Consider the following 27,696-nt stretch of genomic DNA (forward strand, 5'->3'; position numbering starts at 1 on the left):
TGAAAAATCCACAGGATGTGCCAACATCACACTCCACATTGTGGACAAGCTGACCAGAATGAAAGAATAACAATGTGCTAGGTCAGTGGTGGAGCTCATGTTCTGTAATGTTTTCTAATTGGGCTTTAGTGTATGAATCACTCTGATTATCATATATAGGTATACAATCAATATATAGATACTTCCTTAATAAAACAGCACTGAACTTCTGGGGAACAAACTAGCAGTAAAGTGCAACGCAATTTTCCAATACTATTATAGAGGGGAATCCAGATGCTGACGACCAATAAGGTAAGCGTCCCTGAATTTTAGCGGTAAAACCTGTAAGAACCTGTAAGAAGTTCTACAAGTTTTCCCCTTATACTTTTTATTGAGTTTTTGGAAGATATGAATGAAGTCCCTGAATGTAGTCACCCCCCATGTGTGTTCGATAGAATAAATACATGCCCAGGCATGAGGACATTCAACATGACTGTAATGCACTGCAAGGAGTGTACTCAGATCACAGAGCATTTCCTACATCTATAGTCTTCTAGCCAGGCTTTCTCCAAATATAGTAAATGGGAATTGTGAGCCCTTTTGTCCTGGATACCACAGCAGTTCTGGTGTTAACCAGTACTTTGTGTAACTTTAACTAATCATTTGTAATTGTGAGATTGCTACTGATATAAAACCAATTACAATGCAGCCGTTTACAGAAAATTTAACAGAGAAGACCCTGGTTTGTATAAAACTGTTTATGTGATTATAGCAACTCTTAGAAGTCATCTAAAGATGCAAAAATACATAAAGTTGCTTGAAAAGTTAGAAAGTATAACTATGAACCAAGCTTAGTTTTGAAGATATCTAGATTAAACAATGTATAGTGCACAGTGCAAAATTTAAATAAATTAGAAAAGGGCAAGAGCGTCCTGACATCAGTCAGTTCTGTTGAACAGTGTCTACACAAAATGTTTTTGACAGTGTCTTTGTAAGCCTGTCAAGTATCTTATGGTGTCAATGTGTTACAGATATATATATATATATCTATTTATCACTATATAATTTATTATAATAATATGTATATATCTATATATATAATATTATATATAAATAGTTTTTATAAATAGACTATTTGGTTTGCCCATTTTTAAAAATATATATATATATATATATATATATATATATATATATATATATATATATATATATATATATATATATATATATATATATATACTTATATTATATACAGATATATATATATATATATAACACTCACTTTTGTTTGTTGTTGAGGGCAGAACTTTATATTTATAAAGAATAGAACATATTTACACCCTTTTAGCAGTGAAAACAAAACCACAAGCAGTTAAACTGATTTCTGTAAAATTAAACAGATTTAAAAATCTATTTCTTTACAAAAAAAAATATATATTTAAATCTCTGTATTTACAGTTTTAAATCTTTTTTTTTTTTTGCTTCAGAAAAATAGACCAGTTTCAAAAGTAAAACAAAAAAGTGAACTGTCCACTAAACTCCCCACCCCCCCACAAATAGAAAACAGCAAAAACAAAAAAAAAACCCACACCATTCTCCTTTAACCAGCAGTCATAGCATGAACAGATCCAGTGGTTAGTTTAATGAATCATCTGGATGGGTCTTAGGAACTCTTAAAAGACATGTCCTGTGCGAGAAATCTAATTTAATACCCTTGCCACATCTGATCACTTCTGTATTGTGCCTTTGTCTAATGTTATGTGAGATACAGGACTATGCCGATGCAGTACCCAACGGAGATCTTGAATCAAGTTCCAGCTCCTCGACACACATTCAGTTTAAATCATTGAGACTCAGACATAACAACCACAACAGTGCAATGGATAGCACCTAACAAAACAAGAAACAACATGCCACATTCCTGGAAACTTACTTGCTTTACATACATGTTTTCTTAATTTTTTTACTATACTATTTGGAGGAAAGCAAGGAAGTTAGTCCTGACTGACAGATCCTGAACACCACCTTGTTCTGCACTGTTCAGAATTTGTAGGTTTGTTCAGACTCTAAACCTGAGTAAACCAGGGCTAAAGCAGAAAGGGTTTAAGGGCTTTTCTTTTTTGTTTTGTTTAACAACTGTATATGGAGGTAGCTACAGAATTCTACGGAGGACTGTCATTTCTATGGGAACTGACCAGCAGTTTCAGTTAACGCTTTCCAGTTCCAGTGCCTGTACTTCACCTATCAAGAGTCTTGCAAGAGATCTACCACAAAGGTGCAATGGTAACCTTTTTTACTTCTACATATGCATAAGTTCCATACCTAGCAGGCTAGCCCTGATTGGAGGATTTAAATGGAGATAATATCTCTCTCTCTCTCTCTCTCTCTCTCTCTCTCTCTCTCTCTCTCTCTCTCTCTCTCTCTCTCTCTCTCTCTCTCTCTCTCTCTCTCTCTCTCTCTCTCTCTCTCTCTCTCTCTCTCTCTCTCTCTCTCTCTCTCTCTCTCTCTCTCTCTCTCTCTCTCTCTCTCTCTCTCTCTCTCTCAGAACAACCGTAACCTGAAAAAACCTCTCCCCCCTCTTGGACCATAGTACAATGATTAATTGAACCTTTTCTTTTTCAGAAGAGTTTGATTGACGAGATCTGTTTCTAAGCTTGGAAGCTCCTACTCCTTCACACTGGTATAGAAACCAGAGACCCAAGCCATTTTTATACATTCCTCAAAAATCAAGCTTTGGCCGAGCATCCACTTAAGGCCAGCTTGGTCCCTCCCTCCCCATCTCATCTCGAATCAGCATTGTCCTGCTCGAAGAGTCCCATCATTCCCTAACAGGATCCACTGTAGCACCCCAGCGCTGCTCTCCTCTCCTCGTGATTGTTAACTGGGAGATGCCTTCCGCTCATCCCCTCCACACCTTGGCCCCCCTTCTCTCTCAACCCCAGTCACAGCCCCTCTTCGCAGTCCAGTAGGAAGTCTTCCATGTCCTCCGCTGGCAGGAGGTTTGCATGTAGCTCCTCACTCTGGGCCCCGTGCTGTTTGATCAGACACGTGTGGTCCAGGGGCAGCATGATAGGTCCGGTGATCACCTGGGCGCACTCCTGCTGCTGTTGCTTCTTCTTGCGCTCCTGCTCCTCCTGCTGCCGGTGTGTCTTCATGTGGGCGTTGCGACTCTTAATCTTGAAGAACACCCTGCAATTCAGAGGTGGGAAGTTTAATAAACCTAGAACCCCACCCACCCCGCTGGGTGACCTTATGGTTTATACGACAGGGTTGTGTTTGTACAGTTCGTTTCAATACCCAGTGTGAAACCATACGTAACAAACTGCAATACATCATTTTGCTGGGGCATTTTCATTTTAATTGAACCAAACTCAAGAGGTTTCTGCATTCACAGAGTTTACTTTGATGTACCCGTTTTGATATGTGTACCATGGTAAATTTCCTAAATATTTGCTTGTGCCATCCTTTCTCATGGTTTCAGTACATTTTGTTTTTATGGTGGTATACCACAGATAACTCTTCCAGTGTTACAATCTGTTCCTGTTGTAATAAACTCATGACTCACGGCTACTTCCTCCTGTATTCAGCTTTCTGACATGGTTATTCTGGTTTTTATTGTTCCGCAACATGACTCAGCTCTGGCACTGGCTTATATAACTGATCAAAACTGCCTTCCAATGAAACCAGTTTGAAATAAACACTACATCAAAACCACTGTAGCTTTACTATCAAATGAAACTAAGCTGGACACAGCAACACTTGCTGGGTTTTTTTTTTTTTACTATATTACAAATTACATATACACACACACACACACACACACACACACACACAAATACATATACTGATGCACAATGAAATTGCAACAGTCTAAGTTTTAAAGACGCAGTCCAAAATTTCTCACCTTCAATTTGAGGAAAAAATAAAACATCAAATAAATATGCATTTACAAAGAGACTTCAGTTCCGCATATGGTGACAGTTTGCGGGCGTCTTCTATCACACAGAGCATTACAGTTATGTGCTGCGTGTCATTTCCAGTCATGATTACTCACACCTCTTTTTCTCCCAATTTGAGTGGTATTGCTTGGCATGTCTGATCAGCATTTCCGATCTGTCCAAGCTAGTGCTGTTTGTTAGGAAGTTACAGATCACAGCGTCTTTTTTCCTTCAAGCCTGCTGCAAATAATGGCCGCAGCGATCTTGACGGTTAACGGTTACATTTCTATTTCAGGGAACCAGGGTTATGTTAATAACCTAACGTTCCTTTTCAAGTACAAAATGTAACCATTACCAAATGGGTGAGTATACCCATGCCTTTGCAAGGGCATAATTGCAGAACGACTGGAATTTTACAAGGCTAAGCCGAGAGGTTGCCTTGTGCGTTACCAATCGGGAACCCAGTAAAAAGTAGCTAGGGTGAAAAATTGACCTCTATGTCTGTGTTGTCAGGGTTGACTGGGAAAACCACCCTTAACACTAGTTCCAAAACGAGGGTTTTGAGGATCCACGTCATTTAACCTGCAGAACCCAGTGACAGTATGAGGACTAGCCCACACCACCGCATTGTATATGTCCTTGACAGATGCACCCTGGAATAAAGCCCATGAAGTTGCCAGTCCCCTGGTGGAATGGGCAGTGTGCTTTTCAGGCAGGGGCTCGTTGGCCAGCTCATAGGCAGTCCTGACCATGTCTGCTATCCACTTGGACAACCGCTGCTTAAACAGGACTTGACCATGGGACTTCGCCCCATAGCAGACAAAAGATTGTTCAGACTGCCTCCAACTTTTTGTCGTGTCAACACAATAAGCCAGGGACCGGACTGTCAGACTGGAAAGCCTCCAATTCCACAGACTACTTGACATGGAAAGCCGAGATTGTCTTTGTCTAGAAGACAGGATTGTTGCGGAGCATGACCTTTGTCCTGGCCTCTGTAAAGGCTTTCGCAATAGAGAATGCATCCATCTCACTCATCTGCTTTGCAGAGGCGACAGCAAGCAAAAAAGATGCTTTAAAAAAGATAGAATGTTCAGCTCAGCTGAATCCAGGTACTCAAATGGAGGCTTTATCAGTGCATTAAGCATCACGTTTAGCCTCCAGTGAGGAACAACGTACTTCATAGGCAGCCAAAGCTGCCGAGCCCCTTTCAAAAATTGCCCCAACCGGAAGTGATCTCCTGGGGAGACGAGTCAATCTTGACATGGCAAGCTGAAATGGCACTGAGACCTGTGACTGCAGTCCTTTTGATCCCTCGGGGGCGGGGTCACGATTGGGTCACAGGCTCAAAGCGCAGCTTTGGTTTAACGTTTTCAGGATTCATGTGTCTTTAGGAGGTAAATACCCATTCAGTAATGGTTACATTAGGTACTTGAATGGGAACAAACATCATAAGTATCTCTGCCCCCCACATACAGACTTCACAGGTTCACCACCAGGCAGTAATGTCGCTGTGGTGCCTATCAGCAGTGTTGTGGTTCAGCACAAAAGTAAAACGGCAAGTAAAGTGAAACGTGTACAAGTTGAAATGTGTAGAAGCAGGGAGTAATGGGCTGAGCAGCTGCCTTACTTTCCACACTCCTTACAGGGGAAGATCAGGGTGGGGTCGGTTTCTCCACTGGTGGTGCTGTGAGCTGGGGAGCTCTTCACAGAGCCGTAGCCAGACTGGGACATGGCTTTGGGTTTGCCTCTCGGGGACGGTTTTGACGCCTGGTTTGTGCCGCCATGGATACGGCCGTGGCCATTCAGTGCCTGCATGGAGCTGAAAGTCTACAAAAAACAAACAAACACACAAAAAACAACAACAACAACTTAATAAATATTATTAAAAAATGTTAAGGTTTCACGTCAGGTGACTGTTTTTTTAGAAAGATACCACAGGTAGGGTTGCAAACAATCCATCATTGGTTTTAGAACATGTTTTATGATTTTTAACATTTTTATTGCAGCATAAGTACTTCTGCATAATAATAATTTACAGTTTGATCTCAATCCTTCTTAAATAGGATACTTTTACATTTGTCTGTTGCTGTGCTAAAGCACAGGGGTACCTGGTACATCACAGATTAAATATTGTAATGCATTGTAAACCCATGTTTAAGCATAGTGAAGCTGGGTTAATGCATAGTTTTAACATGGGAGAAACATAGTAAATGGCAACACTGCCAGACAGGTTTACTACGGCAAACTCTTCTAAACATTCCTAAAGGTATAGCACTCGTATTCTAAATACGCACAGCTCCACAATTTGGCATTTCACACACAAAACAGGTGTTGAGCGGAACTGAGCCCTGGTAGGCTTCTGGCTCGAGGGAGGTTTTGCCCAGCAGGTCTGCAGACTTGTGAGCCTCAGGCTCCTCCTCTTCATCAGACTTCCTGTCCTCTTCCAGCTCATCTGATTCCACCTCCTCACCCTCGCCACTCTGCTACATGAGATTACAAGGACAGGATTAAAGACAATCTTCGGACGTGTTTTATTGCATCCCTCTGCCCACACCATTTGAATTCAGAAGGGGGGAAAACTCCCAACACACATCCCAATTGATGTAGTGTATCGAGTACACAAACATCCAATGCACCCTTTTTGGTTCCTGATTGCCCTCATGGCTAGGTAATAGTCTCTTTGCCAAGCAGTTTCAAAGCAAAAATGTCTGCATAATAACATGTGCAAAATCAATATAAAATCTATATGACTCATGAACTTGTGGGGTGATCATGAAGTCAAGGATATCCACATTGTCACCAATGTCCTGATCTGTGCCCCATGTAAAGCATTCTAGAACACCCCTTGACTTTTCTGATAACCTCACTGCTCACTATGGCTGCCTCCTCCAACTATCATAGTGCTTTTAATTGATTTTAAGAAAGGGAGGCTCTGTTGCTACTGAAACGATTTAACTGTCCACTGAACAGACTAGGAAAAGGGGGTAGCCTGTCAGTGACCATGGCAATGTAACAGTGTCTCTGTATATGATGCTGAGAGCCTTAATCAGAAGTAATACAAGGCTAGGATTCTGTCTTACGATTACATTTCTTAGTGGTTCGCCACATTTGCTCTCAGACAGAATGTCAGCAAAACCATAAAGGACTAGAAGGGTCACAAAATTTTGTTTTTCAAAGAGAATACAAAAAAACTAAAATCAATCTCACAATGTCTTCGTCTTTAATGTCTGCCTGGCGGGTCCGGTGTCTTTTCCCCAGATGGAGCTTCTTCTTCCATGTGTAATAGTACTCCACACACTGAGCTACTGTCTTAGTCTTCACCTGCAGCACAGTGTATATAAGGTATGTTAAGTAAAAGTAACAACATAGGAACATTACAAAATTTAAGAATGACAGGAGGTAATTTGGCCTATCAATGTACGTCTGCATCCTAGCAGTGTATTGATCTCAAAACTTTGTCAAGGAGGGTCTTAATGGGCTCCTGAGTGGCGCATCCAGTAAAGGCGCTCCGTGTGGAGTGCAGGTTTCCCCCTATAGCCTGAAGATCACAGGCTCGAATCCTGCCTATGAGCTGGGCCAACAAGCCCCCGCCAGAAAAGCACACTGCCGATTCCACCCCCTATAGCCTGAAGATCACAGGCTCGAATCCTGCCTATGAGCTGGGCCAACAAGCCCCCGCCAGAAAAGCACACTGCCGATTCCACCAGGGGCGATTCTTCCAGGGTGCCAAGGACATATGCAATGAGGAGGTGTGGGCTACTCCTCATACTGGCTAAATGATGTGGATCCTCAAAACTCCAGTTTTGGTCTCCAAAGTGGCGCATCCAGCAAAGGCGCTCCACGTGGATGTGCCCTATAGCCTGGGGATCACAGGTTCGAGTCCAGGCTATGTCATAGCCAACCGTGACCGGGGGTTTGAAGGGGGCAGCGAACAAGTGGCCGAGCGCCGCCAGGGGAGGGAGGGCTTAAAATCACCAGGGGAATCCACAGTTCACCGTACACCAGCGACCCCTATGTTGTCCGCCGGCACTATAGATCTGGTGGCCTTGCTGTGGATCTGAAGTGCGAAAAATGACTTATTAGCAGGAGCACGTTTCTGAGAGGGAGTTGCGAGCCAAAGATACAGATAATAATTGGCCACACACAAAAAAAAAAAAAAAGTGTGTCTTAACGAATCCTAGCAACTCAGCATTAACAACATGGACTGTTGACCCATTCCATACCCTCACCACTCTCTGTGCCCTCTGTTTTAAGTCTATCTACACTTAATTTCCAACTGTGTGTCTCCTGGTCCTGGTTTCTGTGCTTGAAGTATTAGTTAGATTTAACTTGGTCAACTCCTTTTAAGATTGTAAAAACATGATTAGTCCCCTCACCTCCCCTAGCTCCTTGTTATACTTGCAGAATAAAACCACCACCTGTATATAGTCAGCACTCACATATCTGACCCTATACAACTTTGACTACAGTGATGGTTAAAAGAGTGTGATGCATTTCTGATTAATTAATTTTGGCCCGTTCTAGCCCTTGTATGTTTTTCAGGAACACAAAAATATACAAATGTCAAAAATACTTAGCTGAAAGGACTGTGTATTAAAATAAACAGGCTTCCGTTTAGATGTACTATAGTTGGTTTTGTTGGTACAGTACGATATTATCAACTAAAGTAGTATTTTAATTCAGAATGATTTGATTCTGAAAATATCATTTGCCAAAAGAGACGACTGGACATGTGGACATTTACCTTCAAGTGAAACTAGAGGAAGCGCTGTGTAAGTGCACAATAAAGACTGATTTGCGCATGGGAGAAAAAAACTAAAAAACACGGGCTATAATGGATAATCAAATAAATTGTAACAATAAAGACTTTGTATCAGAGGGGCTTTGTATCAGAAAACTGGCGATTTAGTCGGAAATCAAGTTACGGGTAAGTGCAATGAATTGTTACACACACACACACACACACACTCACACACATATGAATTTGATTTGTTTCTTAATACAAGGATGGCAAAACGCGACTGGTGTGTCTGACTGTCGTATATCCGAGTGCCGACTATATACCTATACTTGGCCCAAACCATGCACATTTTCATTTAATTTAGATTTTAACGTGATCCTTATCCCAATGTGCCCTGGCTGCATGCTAATTGAAGCAACTACCAGATGAAACACCAGTGACATTCACATACACCATTAGCTATTGTACAACTGGCTTCAAATGGCATGCTGTTTTGCTAAATATACAATTTGTGGTAGCTAGAGTTACCTGTAGCTGACAGAACTTACACAGAGCTGTGGGAGAAGCAACTCTGCAGACATAAGCACATTAACTGCTGAATTTATTAAAGGATTTCAGAGCAATTACTAGTTCTACAGTGTTGGTTTCAACAACTCATATGATAATTATACATTTCAAGGTTGGGGATAGGCATCAATTTTTCAAATTAATCCTGAAAGCCCTCCAGAGCATGTACAATAGCCAGCAGAGATGTAGCCTAGGTGTCTGTGTGTACACCTCACACTCTAATTAGGAGGAACCTAACTAGTATTTTCAGCAACCCCTGGTTGTGGTGTTGCCCATTCACACTGCACCTGCCTGAGTACCTACAATAAATGATGAGTTTATAAACAATACAATATTCAGCTTACTGTTTTTTGTACAAGGAAGAAGTCTTTGTTGTGTGTCGCTAAGGCTTTGTTGAACTGCTTCTTCTCCAAAGGGGCCCATTTATCAGAGCCTAGGAATGGGAGAGGATTAATCATAACTGTTCAAAATGTATAGTGAAATGTGTTAACCCTGGACAAAGAAAAAAATAAACAACAAAACACATACGCAACTCTGTCAATAAGGTGTTGATGTTTCACAGTGACTGGGCAAAAAATCTGAAGACCTGTCATAGCAATAAAGTGTAGTGCCACCATGGATTGCTAGGTTGGCACGGATTTGACACAACCCCTCTGCATGGTGTTTACATTGTAAAAGAAAGTTACATGACAAATGATTACCACATGACCGTGAAAATCGGTGTAGGAGCTTGGTGATGGTGATGGTGGTGGGCAGGTGCTTATAAAAAGAGTTGAAGAGAAAGGTTAAAGTAAATAGCAGCGGCAAAGTGGCATGGAATGCTTGATAACTACTTTCTGTACAGGGCCCCATGATCTCTTCCAGTCCTTAATGAGAGAAAGTTACTTTTCTACTTTTCAGATGCTGAACTGAGCCAGAGCCTGCTAATTCCCATGTATTTACATGAGTCATCACGAAGAACATGCTAGTGAGTGCAGGTTATTGCAGGAGGCCCGGGTCTGCTGTGACAGGAGCCAGGAGGTTACATCTCTACAAACATCAGCAAAGCAATTAACTGTTATCTGGTTACATACTGTTTGTGTTTGAGCTACTTCACTTGAGGTTTTATTCAGCTTTCAAATTCATTCATTCATTAATCTCTTAAGTTAAGGAGTAAGTGCAGGTCAGGGACAACTGCAAATCTTTTCATAATAACAGGAACATGGGTTGGGTGTAAAGATAGTAAAATGTTTTCTGCCAAGTAAGATCACTTCCTGTGGTCAGATCAGAAATCTACATACAATTGTTATTAGAGTTTATCAGAATTGTTTTAAAAATATTAGTGTTAATTTTCAGTTCAGACTTAAAATCGCCCAGCCTGTACTTCAGTCACAAAAACTCTCACAATTGTCCTAAATGAGAGACAAGGTGGCAGTGTGCTACTTCCCATGCCTTTCACCTCTGGAGACTTAGGTTCGAAGCCACACTATTTGTCAAGAAGCCTAGGGCTGAATGGCTGTGTTTAGTTGAAAATTGAGGTGTGTTCACAGAATTGTGAGGGAGGCTCTGTGCCAAACTAAATACGTATCTGGCTCTGTGCCAAACTAAATACATACAGGCCTTGACAGGAGTAGAGATGTACTCTCTTTAATAAGCTTGGCTCTCCAGGGCAGAGTACGGGTACAATGCACAGTGGCAGGGCAGACTCCAGCGATGTCATTCTAACACAACATTTTTTTGTGACAAAATAAAGAGAAACCAGCCTACCAGCATAGTGGTAATCAGCCAAAGGGTGAGATTTTGGCCTCATGGTCTTAAACAGTAGCAATTTTTCCACAGTAGCCTGGGCAAGGAAGAGAAAATGGGAAACATTTTAAGTTTACTGAAAAGGATTGAGAATGTAAATATATTTCAACCAAGACAACAAGGTTGAGCTGCCCTTTGCTCTTCAAGAGGCAGTCAACTCAGATCGGACTAAAATTCACCACATACACTGAGCAGCTCTGAGTGACACTAAAGCAGAGGATAACAGGCTAATCCCCCACACATGAACTTATCCTTTACCACGTTTTAGGCTTTGAAACCAATGACACATGGTGCTCTGAACAAACAAGGTGCTTTTGTGCACGAACGTGAGTGAACTGTAAACTATGAACCCAGGTGTTTAATATCAATTAAAAACTACCTGCTACTAGTATGCTACCCTCCCCCTCCCCCCATTACACCTCAGTAACTATCACCACTTCTTTATATTTGAGATATTAAAGACACGTTCAGCTGGTTTCACAGACCCTGTTTATCACTACTATTGGACTTTACATTATTCCAAGTTTAGCTAAATAAGGATCTGTAATATGACCGAGAACCAAACCACGAAAGTCTGGCCTCACAACACATCTGAATCTGGCTCACTAAACGCAGTCAGTCAACTTTTTTTTTTTTTTTTTTTTTTTTTTAAACCAGACAGCACCTAAGTCCGAATGTCTTGCTCATCGGATCCAGATTAGCGCTCTCCTGAGAAGCATTGTTCTCCTCTTTGCGTAATCAGCCGGTCAGTGCATTTCAGCTGCATTCAGTAATATATGAAGAATGCAAACAAAGAAAAACACAACCATAATCTCTGGATCCACCATTCTGAACTAAATCACAACGCCTGAATACCGTTTGCGACTTGACACGTTCATTGTCTGCAACACCAGTTGCACAGCTCAGGCTCTGCAGTGGAAAAACAACCGTGGCCCTGGCTCAGTTATACAGTGGAAAAGAGGTATAAAATCGTCTAAGTTGAGTATCCATAACAGGTAATTCAGCAATTTCATCATAAACGATACCCCCCCCCCCCCCACCTTAAATAAAGAATGCCGTGTATTTGTTCCCCCTCCTGACGCACCATGAAATCTCCTCTGTTCTCGAAAAGGCAGTGCAAGGCGTATTCAGAGTTGGTCCCTCCCCCTGGAACCACACTGGAACAGGCCATGTTGATGAAGTCTTCCACTGACGAAAGAAAAAAACAAAAAAAAACACTTTCAAATCAACTGTTTACTTGACAAAGAAGTAGATCAAGTAAACAGTGTAAAAAAGAAGACGACAAAAAACAAATTATAATAAGTTTGTCACTTATTAACAAGCATACTCTCTCTCATACATACATCACATTTCCGCATACTAGTTTGGCGCTAGACTAGTTTAGGCAGTTAAATAAAACGACGATAGCTTCCGGTATATAAGAATAATGAGTAAAAGTATAGTTAAGGATATATAAATGAGCAAAACGTTAGGTTATTATCATAACCCTGGTGCCCTGAAATAGAAATGTAACCATTACTGTATGGTTGTTTACCTCCTAAAGACCCAAAACCTAAATATTTTATACTAAGCCGCTCAGCCAAGCCTCTGACGCAGTCATGCCCACCCCTGCACGCACAGATCTCTGTGTCATTTTTCCTTTAAGCCTGCTGCAATCATGGAAGTAGCAACCTTGAAGGTTAATGGTTACATTTCTATTTCAGGGAACCAGGGTTATCTTAATAACCCAACGTTCCCTTTCAAGTACGAAATGTAACCATTACCCTATGGGTGAGTGTACCAAAGCCGTCGCTATGGCAATATTGCAGAACAACTGGAATGCTACAAGGCTAAGCGGCTGCCCTGTGCTTTACCAAACGGAACCCCAGTAACAAGTAGCCAGGGTTAAAAAACTGAGAGAGAAACTCACCTCTATGATGGGCCCAGTGATACTTGCTGCTAAAGCACTAGAGGGCCGATGGTCGGTCCTAGATTGTCCCTCCCATTACTGTTTGAAATGTATTTATTGGATTATTTTACCTAGCAAAAAAATGTGCCCACCAATGGCAGAGATTTACTATTAATATTTGCCAATTAAATAGTAAAACAAAATACAACTTTTTATTGGTTAAAAAACAAACAAACATCATTTCCGAGCTGACGGCTGAGAGATGGCGAATTTAGTGTGTTTTGTTGTGCGTCTGATGAAGGAGAATCATTTATAGGTTTTACAGCTTCTGAGGCTGATAAAACATAATTGTGCAAGCCTTTATAAGAATTTGGATGGGGATTATTGCAATATCGATTTAAACAGACAAGAGCATGGAGAAGAGGATGATCATTACTTACATTGTTATGCATCATGAAAACCAAACAAACAAACAGCATAAACCATATATAATATAGCATGGCATAAACACCTACCAGCGATTTTGCACTAGATGCATGTCAAGATTGTGGTTAATTTTTTTTAATTAATTTTTTTTTTTTTTTTTTTTTGGAAATGCAACTAGCTGTTAAATGTCTGTTTGTAGATGGAAATGTGTTGCAGCTCTGGTCTGTTGATGGCGTTGCTTTGCAGAAATGCCTAGTTTAATAAGTGCTTATGCGGACTCATTTTTTAGAAAGCAAAAAAAACAAACAAACAAAAACAAAAATAAGAATACATCAGGATTTGTAGTAATATTTACTCAACATTTATTTGTTTGTTTGATTTGTAAAATGATGGATGATTGTAGAACAACGTATTTGGCTAGTTCATTTTTGCACTTAGGAATATTTATTCCCGTCATAGTAAAATGTAAATAATATTGTAAAAAAGAAGCCAATGCCTTATGTTTGTGTTGGTATACAGGTTTTGATTTAGAAATTTAAACAACTTGTATTAAATAGAAAAAGAAATGGCTTTTGAGGGCAAGTATGTTTACCTGTAGTTCTGGCCTGTTTGCAGTTAGATGCGTTGCTTGCAAAATTGTTTATATTTTTGATACATTGTTTGCAGATCATTTTTGGTTTTTGTGTTTGAAAAAGAACATGCTGGGGATTTGTACGTAGTATTTTTTAAGTGTTTATTTGCATGGTTGATTCTGAAAATAATGGATGTTTTGAGGATAAAAATAACACTTGCATAACAAACTTTTCTTTGTTAATAAATATTTCTATATTCAGACCAGAAATTATATTAATAAAAAGACAGAAAAAAAAACAAAACGTCAATGTCTTAAGTTTCTTGTAAAATATAGGTTTCATACAATAATTTATATTTTTGGTGTAAAATTAAGTAGTTTGCTGCTCTACTACAAGCATGTTGATCTGTGTGTGACACGTGTGGTCCTGTAGGGTACAGGATTGATACGGAGCATAACCTTTGCCCTGGCTTCTGCAAATATTAAGCAGGATTTCGCAATTGAAAATGCCTGCATCTCACTCACTGAGGAGGTGACTGCAAGAAAGAAAGCTGCTTCGAACAATAACAATTTCAGCTCAGCTGAATGCAAGGGCTCAAACGCAGGTTTCATGAGTGCATCCAGAATCACGTTAAGCCTCCAGCGAGGAACAATATCCTGTGTGAGGTAGAGGATCGGTCTGAAGCCACCATTCTGTTTTTGCACTAGGAAGTACCTGGAGTAGAACCCTTCCTCCAACATGCAAATAGCCTGAACGTCAGTAAGCACGTAGATGTCCATGATGCACTGATGACAATACTCCAGATAGCTCCCTGAAAAGGGGACCTGGGCCTGTAGCAGCAAACCCCTAGGGCTGCGGCCTGGCTTCTGGCTTCTGCCTCTGCGGCGGAACCTATTGAGCTGTTTCTGAACACCACCTCTGGCAGCATGCGCAATTGGCTGTGTCGTCTTGGAGGCTGCTGGGGCCTCAGGTTCGGGCATGACTGTGTCACAGGCTCGGCTGAGCGGCTTTGGTATAAAATATTTAGGAGGTAAACACCCATATTGTAATGGTTACATTTCGTACGTGAAAGTGAGCAAACAAGGTAAACATTAAAAGATCCAAACATTTCTGTAAACTGCAAAATTTGAGGTGTATTTAAAAAAGTAAATACTTTAGCATTTGTAGTATTTGACCGAGATGAGGTTAAAAACCCATCCCTTTGGGGAAGCACATGGGAATGTGGCCAGGTAAAATAGGACAATGATTGCCAATTTAACCTGGACACCAGAATACAAAGGGAATTCAGTTCAGGGATGTCTATGTCATTTGAAAGTTTTGTGTTGAAGTGTTTACAAGCCTAAAAAGTCTGTTCTTAGGCAACTTTCTATTTTTTATTGTATCTGTTTATTTGAAAAAATAAACCCGCTAAAAACATATCTTTTACTGTGTGGCCCCTGCTTTTACCTGGCCGCCCTGTCACTGGGACATTACAGGAACTTCTTAGACAGAAGTTTGAAAAGGGGTCATAGCGCTCTTGACGATACCTCTCTGCTGAGCGCCGGGGCTCTGCAGCTCTGCTCTTGGTGTCCACACCATACTGGCCTTGTGTTGATCTCCCTCCACTGCCGAACGGCTCTGCAGCTCAGGAATCTGAGCCTGGAACCGGGGGCCAATGTTGATACGCCTGGAAGACAACCGCTACTGTGTTAGACTACTGCAGAGCTTATCAAATTTTGTTTTTAAAAAACACTTTGAATAGAGACCCTTAACTGAAACTCAAGAAAAGGACATTTAGAAGGAGATGCTAGTAATTCAGAGGCCCCCTCAACCCGCTAGTTTAAATGCAAAACTGCTTCTAGTAGCTGCATTCAGCAGTTTTGCAGAAGGGGGTTAGCAATTGCCTTTTTGATTAGCTTTATAATGGTGGATGATTACCGCACAAGAAGAGATGTAGTGCTATAAATTCACATAATATTTATTGGATTGCCTCGTATGTCTCACTGGGGTGTGAGTGGTCTGTTAGATAATAGAAAGGCATCTTACGGTTCAATGTTGACAGCCTGCTCTCCTGGCCCGGGTGTCACTGGGACATTGCTTCCATCAGCGCTACCTACCAATGGGGAAAAAAGACAGCTGTCTATCAAAGCTCCAGTACTGCTCACCAGTGTAACACAGTGGGCCCCACTGAAACAGTACCACTGTAAATTGTGTGATAACTTGAGGCAAGTCAGTCTGTACCGCGGTTATCCTGCTGTGCAGCAGAATGTTCCAAAGAGCTCTTAGGAATTGACTTTATATCGCTGTTCATAAACAAAAGGATTTCTGCTTAAGATTTGTTTAAAACCCCTTCCCTCTCTTAGGGACTATTAACAAACAATTTATTAAAATATTTTTTGATGGACAACGAGGCTAGTAATGACCAGTGGTTAAAAGAAAAGGGCTTGATACCAGGTCCTCGGTTCTAATCCCCGCTCAGCCACTGACTAACTGTGTGACCCTGAGCAAGTCACTTAACCTCTTTGTACTCTGTCCTTTGGATGAGATGTAAAACCAAGATTTTATTGTAAGTGACTCTGGAGCAGTTGTTAATGCATAGTTCACCCCCTAGTCTCTGTAAGTCGCTTTGGATAAAAGTGTCTGCTAAATGACAAATTAATAAGATAGGCTGTATTGTTTCAAAATGTTATACAATATGTTTTTAAAAACGTTCCCGCTTGCATTAAAATGTTAGTCAGCCTGAAAGTAGACAATTAGGGTTGGATTTGCACAGCGCTGCCCTAATATACTGACATCATTTGTGGTTGAGCAAAATCCAGCAATGTATAGTTTAAATTTCAAGGGCAGAAGTCATTGAGGCACCCTGTCTCCAGAATAACATTCCAACAGGTCTGCACAAACATGTATTTTATTTAAAACATGCTATCTGTAGCAGAGCTGTACTCACTGGCTCTGCCGAGCAGCACCCGGGGGGTGGGTGTTATGGGGGGCATGCCTGTGTGGAGGACGCTGCTGAAGAGGCCAGGAGCATGTCGCACGGGGCTCAGCATGGGCGGGGGTGTGTAGGGGGGAATCTCCCCCAGGATCCGTGGGGAGCGTAGCTGGCTCTGGAACAGGATGGCGCCCCCCAGAACAAGGCTGAAGGAGGGCGGGGGGATGATGATCGGGTCCGGACGGTGCCGGTACTTCTTCTTATCTGACTGGCCATGCTCCACATTGACGCTTTCTGCCTTCTCCATCTTCTGAGTCTTGTGGACAGGCTTCTGGAGGGGAGGAGGGTAGACGGTTTACAGTTACATCTCAGTAAGAATGAAAACCATGCAAACAAACACTTCTTTCTGGACTGCCATGAACACTTCATCCTACTGGGTTTATATTTTTAAATAGCATGACTATATATTGAACACATAAAACTCCTTCTATCAAAGTGCTTTTCAATGTGGCTTCTCAATCACCCTCTTTAGGGTGAATGTTTTAAATGTTTAAATTTCAAACTATTTAATTAATTTAATTATATTTAAAACAAACAAAGCGTACTTTATGATAGACCGCTGGAGCTTACAATTAGAAGGGCTATACAATCTACATGACATGTGCACGCTCTATTTTTTATTTTATATACGCACTTATACTATAACAAATGTGCGCCACCCCCTGGGAACTCCCGGTCTTTGCTGGATTCGCCATTCCCCTAAATATTAAAGATATTCCCAATTTATTTATTTTTTTTAAATTAAATCGCAATTCCAAACAGTTTTTTTATTGTGTAGCCTACATTTTGAAATTTAAAAAAGCTACCAAACAAAGTAAAATTTGGTTGTATTATTCTATGTAGCAATAAAAAGAGATGTTACAAGAAATTTTATTTATTCAGATGATAATCATGATTATGGTGATAATTTACAGCCGATAACTGAAATTGTCATTATAGTCCAACACTATCCTCAGTTGCTTTTCAAAAGATGAGACTAGCCAGTAGTAGACAAGTAGTAGCAGCTTTGCCTTGCAGGTAGTGTCAAAAATCTGATTATTAGTGCTGAATTCAGTTCTCTTTTAAACATGTTTTATTTCAAATATTATTTTACATACAGCACAGAACACCCAGGTGGTTGAATGTAAATGCTGCAAGTTTTTTCTTTCTTTCACAATTTAAAAAAGACAGCCGGCCCCTGTTGTTGGGTGGTTTCCCCACGGCCACTGCACTGCTTTCTTACATCTTGCTGGCCAGCACACACCCAGCAGTTGCAACTCCCCTCAACCTGCATTTATTTGAAGATACAATCCAAGTCAGAGACTATTCTTAGGCAGTAATATGAAGGTCTTATTATAGATAATTATTATTTAACTGCTCCGACAGTTCAAAAGCTCAAAAATGATACAAAGGCTTAAAATAATCTCAGTAGCCAAAACAGGACAGCAAAATCCTTGACCAAAAGTAATGCATTTTAAATGGTTAATTTGATGGAAAAGGCAAGCATACATACACAACAAAATACAGGCAAAATGCAACACAAAAAGCTAAGCGTTCTGTGTGAGAGCTCTCAGACCTTCTCTTCCACAGAAAGCCGAGAGCTGTCCAGTGTGGAGGGTAGGGGGGGGGGGGGGGGGGGAGCAGTGACCGGACATGACATCCCAACACTCACTGAGGAGGCAAGGTGGGCCGCTCCGGGTGAGTGTGGCGGCTGCTGCTGCAGAAGCTGCAGGGAAGCTGGAGGCGGAGACTTGGCCATCCTCACCAGCACAGGCATGTCTCTGTCGGGGGGGCAGCAGGGAGCGGGCGAGAGGTCCGTGGCGGGCCGTATGGCAAGGGGAAGCTTTACAGGTACAGAGACAGGCATGACGATGGGCAGGAGGGGGTCCACCTCTTTGGGCAGCTGCTTGTCCCCTTCATCCTGCACACAGACAAGGACACAGGCGTTCACAACTCAGGGGAACAGGGATAGAGAAAGAGAGGAAAGGAGAGCAATACTGTACTGCAGAAGAGGGCAAAGACGCTTGGTTCACAATACCAAGACATTTAGTATTTGTTAGATTCTAGATACAGTCCTTCAGTGTGCCATATAAATGTATACTAAAGTATGCTTTTGCTACCTGTATATGGAAGGAGAAAGCCAGAGTGACAGCAATGCTATGTGTGAATTCATGCTCTTTACATTATTCTATTCCTGTTTTGTCTCTGACTGGTTTCTGAGCTTGTCTGAGCAAACTGAATTCTGTTCTGCTGCAATGGAGAGGTGTTCTTGTTTTTTTTTTTTATTTTGAGAAAAGAAGATACATTCTAAAAGCGGACTTCTCTGCACTAACGGTTGCAAACGGTGCAGTTAATGTGGGAAACCCTGCCAATTTCCAAGTTAGAGAATTTAAAAACAAGAACTTGGACTTCAGTGTAACTATACAAAGTTTCATCACAATGAGATGACTGGCTCGGACTGCCTCCACTATAGCCCGTCAGCAGGAACACACATCCCCCGGGGGTATAACAAATTACAACAGAAAAAAGCAACAGGGTAAAAGCACACAGATGAAGGCAGTAACCTGGCCTGAAATTTGAGATTACTGGAGTGATAACCAGCGCTTTAAAATCCATTTTCGTACCCATCAATTACCTTATAATTTGGTGCGTCACTCATTTTTTGAGGCTATTTAAATATAACACTGCTGTAGATAAAACTGCTGAATCCTGGGGCTGTTGGTCCAACTGGATTTTTATCACTGGGGTTGTAACTAACAGAAAGCTGCCGCTGCAACTTCTCTTCTTTAATCATAAATTCCCAAAGGAAAGTGTAAAAAAACAAGCAAGCTTTTCAACACAACTAGCACAGTTGTAATTTTGTTAGTACCAATGGATTAAGAAAATTGATTAAAAAAAAGTAAAGATTGAATTGCAACTGAGGATGCTTGAAGGTAACCATTACGGTCACTGAAAGTGAGCCTTCGTTAGCACTCATTCAAACAATCCATAGAAAACTGTAGCACTTCCACGTCTTAAAATGTGCAGTTTTGCATTGGACACGTTATAATTAACATGACTTTCAGTACTACACTAGGCCAAATAAATCTCTCTTTAAGCAATGATTTCAGATAGTGTTAAGAGTAAGAGGAAAGGACCTAGGAAGTGCATCAGTAAAACTTTCTTTAAACTAGTCTAGTGCTAGATAGGTATCAAAACAAAATACATACTTTCTATAAAATGTGTTTCTTTCAAAACTACACATTTGAGATCCATGTAGATAATGAAGTGCAAAACAGGTCATATTTATGTACCTATTTTGTCAGCTGCAATCACTATGACAATTCAAAAGTGTAGTACTTTTATGATGTACATTGTCAATAAGTGAAGGATAGAAAGAAACAGCTCAGAGGAACACACCAGCTTGTTCTTCACCTCCTCTCTCACCAGGAAGGCTGCGGTATTGAAAAAGAGAGACAGGGACTCAGAGAAACAATATTTCAGAGAATGCAAACATCACAACACAGAAAGAGACAAGCAGGTACAGTACACACAAGAGCCCCTGGACTCCCAGCTTTCTTCATCCAGTCTTTCACTTATTTTTGTATTCATAGATAACTGATCAAAGTACGTCATAGGAGGTATCCACTCGCCAGCCACGAGGAATACATTCATTATCAAAGGCAAGCAGGAATGATTAAACAATGACCCACCTGAAATATAATGGAAACGTAATGCCTCGGACTCACCAAGTGGTCCAGATAAGCTGCATGCCTGCCGTTTTTACCCATTAAAAAATCTGAAATACGTTCAAAATTTTAATTTAATGCCTACAAATACTCACATAAATTTTGTTGCACCTCTTGTCTGCCTCCCCAAAAACTTCCACTAACAACTACACCTCCTAGAATACAATGTCTTCAGTTACCAGAAAACTGCACACAAAAAAAAAACCCCAACCCAACAAGCATTATCCAATCTTTGACTAGTCCTGTTGTCTTTGCAGCCAATCAAAGTAAGAATAAGAAAAATTCAAAGCTACACAGGTTGAGCCTAAACACCCCAGTCCAGCAACAAATCCAACTGGAACCATCGTCAGAGGGAAACACTAAAAAAAGGTGCCTATAACACTACACAAACTTTTTTATAACATGAATGCATTTCCTTGTTTTATTGATCTGTATGGCTTAATATCGAAGGCCGATAAAGATCTTTGCACAACACACGTGTGGTTACACAGTCGTTCAAAGTTACATTGCAGTTAAAATGGAAGGCTCTTTTTTAATGCTTACCCCGTTACCATTAAAGTTTGTAAAATATTTCATTGAGATTACTCATGACTTCAAGGTTCAATTTTACCCCCTGAAAATACATTTTACTCCCTGTGTTAAAATTAAAGTGTAAGTTACCCTCAGACCCAAAACCTTATCTGGACCGCTGGTCTCACCTCTTCCTAGGTTAGTACTGTCCAACTGAATTGTGCAGCACAGGGATAAATGGGAATGTCTAGATAGAGCATCCCAAAAGAATTCCAAGCAACACATTTTATTATATACAACAGTAACACCTGAACTCTCTAGAATTCATGTCGAGCTGTACTGTCTTCAATCAGGGTTAGGATACAAACAATACAACCGACACTGAGCACTGTTCACACAGTTGAAATTCATATCGATCCTTCAAGACCAGCAAATACTGTTTAAATTAAACTTGGATCATTAAATGTAAATATGGGAAGCTTACTTTATTGAAATGAACTGAAACAAATCTGTCTGGTTTCACACAACCTGATCAGCGCTAATGTTAAACAAACTAATGTTACTTTAGGCAAGGTAGTTCAAGATTAGTTAAAAATCAGGGGAAACCTGGCAGCAGTAGTTTTGTTTTTGTTCCTGCTGTGTGACTGCCACACCTAGTGGAAAGTCATTTTCGTGTGCGAATTTTGTTTTGCGATTATCCTGCATCTGTCAACATTTGTATTATTGTTTGCTTATCTCAGATTTAAGCAAGTTAATGAAAACACATTATGTACACCGTTAGTTGATTTAATATAATGAATACAGGGTCACACTTAGGAAAAAAAAAAAAAGCCAGAAGCAACTGTGGACAAGAGACACCCCCTCCTTGCCATTCCTTTGCTGGCCTCCCCTGGCCTCCCTGCCCCTCACCTGCTTGAGGCTGGGTGCGGTCCTCGTACCCCCGTGTGACCTCATGTGGCCGTTGAGGGCAGGTAGACTCTTGAACTCCTTCTGACACATGGAGCACACCAGCCTGTTTTTCACCTCCACTCTCTCCGGGAAGCCTGCATTATTGAGGATGCTGTGTACACAGACAGGAACCAGTGAAGTAGACAGAAGATTTGGCTAATTACCAGGTTATGATCAAGTACAAAGACAAGCCATAAAAAGGCACGCACCTTTATTAATACACTGTTGCAATCACCAATTAAGCTTACTTTATGAAGTAAGGCGACCACAACCATTTCTTTCCCTTCTGAAACTGTGGTTAGTTTAGCGATTTTCAATTTATTAAGAAAGTACAGTGCATTAACAACAACACGCCTTTTACCTGTGGTCAGGAGAGGTGGGATCTCGCCTCTCAGTTGTTAATGACACCTATGGAATACAAAGAAGACTTTTTACCATCAGGTTTGGAGTTCAGGCAGCTATCTAAAGTTGAAACAAGTAGACAGAGAGCAGTGCCAGAATCAAGACCCTGCTGCCAGTCTGCTGCATGGTATCACAGGTGCACTCAGCAATTATTGCAAGTAAACTAAATCCATATTAAACAAGTAACGTGAATTACTTACTGCTTAAATGACCTTTATTTGCAGTATTATTACCACTTATTGACAAACATGCTATGTTGTAGAGTAGTGCCAGGTGCAGTTGGCAATGACAATGTCTTTCAAATCTAAAAACAGTGCAGCAAATGTAGTTAGATGCTAGTTAGTGGCCAGATCCTATTTTCCCTCCTTCGACACAAGCCTGTGTCTGAGATGAAGCTACCTGAGATGCCATGGAGCAACCTAAGAATCCGGTGTTGCTTTATTAATATGTACAACCTAATTAATATCAAATACTGTAGTTACCTGTGGCCACAGTGTACTGGGTAACTGCTGCTTCTGTGGCCCTCCTTTCCTGCTCGCCAACTGCATGGTAGACAGTGCCTCACTGAGACACCTCTGTCCCAGCTGGTGTGGGGGGCTGGGGACTCCCATGTTGGGTAGGACCTCACTGCAGGCCAGGCCATCGTCTCTGCCCTCTGGGAGCCCAGAGACAGCAGCGGCAGCAGGGACGCCTGGGTTCTGAGGCTGGCAGCCGGGCTCAAGGAGGTACTGCTTGGATGGAGACTGCAGGTCATGTTCTTCCTGGGCCTGTACCTGCTGCTGCACATGGATGCTCTGTTGGTATCCCTGCCGATGATACTGCTGCTGAGTTGATGCCGACTGCTGCTCCTGATAGTAATAGGGGTCCCCAGAGGAGAGCTGGATGTGTTGGACAGGGTGGGCTTGCTCCTGGTGAGCGTACTGGAGCTGCTGCTGTACAGTTTTCCGGTTGTGGTGGTAGGGTGATGAGGAAGCCAGCGGTTGCATTTGCTGTTGCTGTTGTTGTAGTTGCAACTGATGCATGGCTGCTTGTGCTTGCTTATGGTAATAAGTGCTCCGTTGCTGCTGCAATTGCTGCAGGAATGCTTCAGCAGTCTGTTGCTGGGGTTTCTGCTGTTGCTGCAGGTAGTACTGTGCTTGCTGCTGCTGTAGCATCTGCTGCTGGGACTGCAGGCTTTGCATCTGCTGCCGTTGTTGCAATGCCTGCAAGTGCTGCATTTGTGCCACCCGTTGTTGCTGCAGCTGTTGTTGTTGGTACTCATAATAGAGCTGCTGTTGTTGCATATCAGTTATCTGTTGCGACTTGGGCTGTGCTGCGTCAAAGGACCTCTGCATCTGCTGTTGCTCCAGCTGGTACCTTTGCTGCTGCTGCACAGGTGTCTCCTGTGTCTGCTCGTGTAGGTGGGGTTTCTGGGAGAGGAGCTGCCGCAGGGCTCTGTCTGCAGTGACGTCAGCCAAAGAGGAGGGGGAGGCTGACTGCCCGTGTTGCACCAGGCTGTGCCCGTTTCCACCAGTGCTGCCTTGGTGGATCCGCAGGTTCTGGTTGGCAAAAACCTGGGTGAAGGAATCCAGCTTCTGCAACACACTGCTCGTGACTTTAGGCTGCCCATCTGCAGCTGTCTGGGCTGTGCAGCTATACTGGTAGCCACCGACACTGCCTGGGTCTGTAGCCTCCCCGGGGCTGGACGAACCCCACATGAGGTTGGAGTTGCCCAGGCTGCTCTGATGGTGGTTACCAGAGCCGGTCCAAGGCCCAGTCCCTTTGGAGGCCTCCGTCATCCCGGGGAAGCCCTTGGCCGACACTGGCATGGCCGCCCCAGCAGAACTGTCCCGGAGGTCATGAGGGAAATGAGGGGACACTGGAGAAGACTGAGGTGGCTCCAAGCTGGACGACCCGTAGTTCAAGCCTCCACTCATAGTAGCCATGGGATTTGGCTGCTGCTGGTAATAGCCATCGTCCGTGCTGTTCCCTGAGTGATTGGGCTTGTAAAGTGTATGGTCCCCCATGCCGAGCTGTACTCGTTACAATGATATTTATTTGTAAATAAAATTTTAAAAACAAAAGAAAAAAAAAAATACATACATACATAAGAATTGGGACCTGAGATTCTCTGAGCGAGTGTTGGTCAGTATAACTTTAAAATCTCTTCTTTAATAAAAATAAATGTTATTTTATAAATAATTTTTAATCCTGAATTCACTCTGCTGCAGGCTCACATTTTCTGCAAGCAGCGATGCTCTGGGCTAAACGGCAGAAGATGAAACATTGTCTTCTGGCTAGAACAAAAATAGAAGGAAAGAAAAAGGAAGAGGACAAGATTACTACTGTTATTTTTGTTTAGATGTTATACAAATTTAAACATTTAGAATGTTAACCTCTTCAACTCCAGATGCAAAAATGAATGTGCAGTCCAGATACCAGATTTTGAAATTATTTTATGTTGGTATTTTTACCCCTGAAATTGGTATAAAAATAAAGTCTGGAAAAAAGTTATTAATCCCTCAGACTTTTGTGTACTAGATAGTCATATTCAATAAAAGCAAAACAAACAAAAGTTTATCTTGTTTTACATTTTATTTTTGTATTAACAATATATATATATACAGATATACAGTGCCAATAGAAAGTCTACACCCCCTTTCAAAATTGTCACCTTTTGTTGCCTTATAGCCTGCAATTAAAATCAATTTTCCCCTTAACAGTGTGGAGTATGGTGTGTAGATAAGTGGGAAAAAAACCCTAATTTAAATGCATGAAACTCTGACAGATTATTTATTTTATATACACACAGTAAAATAGACATTTTATATGCATAACAGAAATATTCACAATTTTTATGTAAAGTATGTACAGAATTATACAATATATACAAGGCATATACCGATTTAGATAGTTGATTGTTTCCTGTGGTATCTCCAACTCTTCTCAATGTCTTCACAGACAGATATGGATTTTTGCAGGGAACACAACTGGTTAATAAAGTTACCTGATGATTTCGACCTCTCTTTCCCGACTTCAAAACACACATCACTAACACTGCCATTACAGAGACAGAAGGAATCCGAGTGGCAAATCTCAGTAGAAAAGGGGACGCGGCTGGAGCTGCAGCCACAGAGCCAGCACAGACTGCACAGCACGACTAGCACCGCAGAGCACAGCACAACCCAGCACAACAGAGCACCACTGCACTACAACCGGAGCACTTTCCCGTGCACTTGTGGATTACTGTATGTGTTATTATTTTGTGAAACCTTTCGTTTGGGAGTGAAAACCTGCAGCATTACCCCGATACCAGCAATGTAAAACGGTGGGTTTTCAGTCCCAAACAAAAATGTTTCACAAAATAATAACACAGTACAGTAATTATTATTATTATTAATTAAAAAACTGACAATTTTGGTAATTACAAAGACTGTTTGGTCAGTCACTTTGTCACCTATACCACTCACCCCCTGATAGGCATGTATACCAAAACATCAGGATTGAAAGAAAACAGAACAGATGGCAAACCTTGACGTACGCAGGCACAGCATGGTACTGCAAGTGTTCTTTCATCTGATGTACATGCGTACGTTCTGAATCTGAAGTAGTTAAGCACATTAAAAATTGAATTTTGGTGGTGTTTGTACAAACTACTTTTTGAGACAATGTGGAATTAATATTTAGTGTTTTGCTTTTTTGTCCCATTAAGTGAAATTCCTAGTATACAGAATGAAATGAAGGATAGATAAATGTGCAATTGCTAACTTCTGCCCTGATCTGGTAATCAAACATGATCAAGGTAACTTTTTAATATGGAGGAGAAATTGAAATTTTAATATGGAGGAGAAATTGAAATAATATTTGTATATCTCCATGGATAATCTAAATATATATTTACTATTTATTTTTTATTGTTGCCAGTGGAGAATTCTGAAACTAAACAGATCACGTGGACAACACATGCTGTACCGTTATTCACAACTGGTTTCAAGAGTGCTCTACCACACACCTATACCCAAGTACAGCATGCTTCTCTGAGGACTGACAAGGCTGAAATGCGAAAGACTCTCCTTTCAGTTTCTATCCATCAGCATTGAACAAAAAAAAAAAAAAAAAACATTTATATACTCACTAAATGGGGGGGTCCTCTCGTGCTCCACTCGGTTCGAAAGCCAGACGCACTGTCCTTTAGTGATGTACCAGGCGGGAGGGCTTCCAAAGAGCTTGTTTGGACAGAGTTTCTTCTCTCATTGCCTGCAACAACCAAGCAGGAGATTGAAGAGTGATAGGACTGGCTCTACCACTCCTCTACAGCAGTAGTTCTCAAACTGGGGGGCTTGGTCCTTGGGGGGGGGGGTGTTAGAAGGTTCAGGAATTTTATTTATTTATTTATTTACTTATCTATCTATCTGTCTATGTATTTATAATTATAGCACACATCTTAACCTAGGCTATAACGTATAACAGGTGGATAATTTATTTGGGCTTTATTGGCCGTATTGATGGAATCGCCAATAACACTTCCACCAATCAGAGGGTTGCATACAGTACTGGTAGCGACCCCATCCTGTCAGAATGCTATACAGAACAGGTTACAGAAGCGCTGGACAAGAGAAATAATGTGTCAGATGTCAAAGTGAAGAAGCCAATTTGCTTGCAAAAACATTAAAAGTAAAACCGGACATTTCCATTAATGGATTTAAAAAAATGTGAATTGATGATGCGATCAGAAACCCAGAGGCATCGTTCAATGCTTGCTACTGTAGTAGGGCTGTTTTTTTTATGTTAAGCATTTTTGCGTGTGTGTGTGTTTGTGTGTTTTTTTTTTTTTTCACAAGTGTTTAATTAAATAACAGCCAACACTGTTTGTGTTAGACTTGTTGAAAGTCTGTAACAAAATGGTTGATTGTTATTAGTGCAGGCATCGTGCAGGTATCATAAAGTCGAGAAACAAAACAAAATGTTAAAATAAATTTGTTTTGCACCGTATAAAACTGAGCTGATTTTGCCAGTGCTTGCTAGTCTATTAAACAGTTTGAAATGATTTCGAAGCATATGAAAGCATTTTCATTTCGTCTTTATTGTTAAGGGTTTAACACGTGGCAATAACTGCCCTACAATTACTGCATGGCATTACTGTGATAGTTCCGCTGTGTTATGTTGTGGAACCGCAGCTAAGTTTAAAAAATGAAAGATAGCAAATGCTTATCGTAAAAGTTTAGGTGCCTTAAAATTAAAAGGGCCGTATAAGAACTATAAATACTGTAAAATGATTAGAAA

The 27,696-nt window shown here is 41.2% G+C and overlaps 1 protein-coding gene across 6 annotated transcripts in view; it reads right to left on the bottom strand.

Moving 5' to 3' along the window:
• Nucleotides 1–2,464: 2,464 nt before the first annotated feature.
• Nucleotides 2,465–27,696, bottom strand: part of LOC121317354 (transcriptional-regulating factor 1-like) — an 80,013-nt gene continuing 54,781 nt past the window's right edge. For 2 of the 6 annotated variants that reach the window (XM_041253194.1, XM_041253195.1), the window contains 15 exons: nucleotides 26,549–26,670; nucleotides 22,917–24,710; nucleotides 22,394–22,440; nucleotides 21,994–22,144; nucleotides 18,519–18,767; nucleotides 16,823–17,138; nucleotides 15,922–15,988; nucleotides 15,423–15,562; nucleotides 12,095–12,198; nucleotides 10,972–11,047; nucleotides 9,570–9,658; nucleotides 7,125–7,238; nucleotides 6,212–6,400; nucleotides 5,545–5,744; nucleotides 2,465–3,168 (listed from right to left, as the gene is read on the bottom strand). In XM_041253194.1, coding sequence (XP_041109128.1) covers nucleotides 2,922–3,168; nucleotides 5,545–5,744; nucleotides 6,212–6,400; nucleotides 7,125–7,238; nucleotides 9,570–9,658; nucleotides 10,972–11,047; nucleotides 12,095–12,198; nucleotides 15,423–15,562; nucleotides 15,922–15,988; nucleotides 16,823–17,138; nucleotides 18,519–18,767; nucleotides 21,994–22,144; nucleotides 22,394–22,440; nucleotides 22,917–24,440 — 3,513 coding nt within the window. In that variant the 5' untranslated portion in view covers nucleotides 24,441–24,710; nucleotides 26,549–26,670 and the 3' untranslated portion in view covers nucleotides 2,465–2,921. The remainder of the gene's footprint in view (nucleotides 3,169–5,544; nucleotides 5,745–6,211; nucleotides 6,401–7,124; nucleotides 7,239–9,569; nucleotides 9,659–10,971; nucleotides 11,048–12,094; nucleotides 12,199–15,422; nucleotides 15,563–15,921; nucleotides 15,989–16,822; nucleotides 17,139–18,518; nucleotides 18,768–21,993; nucleotides 22,145–22,393; nucleotides 22,441–22,916; nucleotides 24,711–26,548; nucleotides 26,671–27,696) is intronic. The other 4 variants (XM_041253197.1, XM_041253196.1, XM_041253198.1 and 1 more) reach the window with 4 other exon arrangements.

Source organism: Polyodon spathula, chromosome 6 (assembly GCF_017654505.1).
Source record: "Polyodon spathula isolate WHYD16114869_AA chromosome 6, ASM1765450v1, whole genome shotgun sequence".
Lineage (NCBI taxonomy): Eukaryota > Metazoa > Chordata > Actinopteri > Acipenseriformes > Polyodontidae > Polyodon > Polyodon spathula.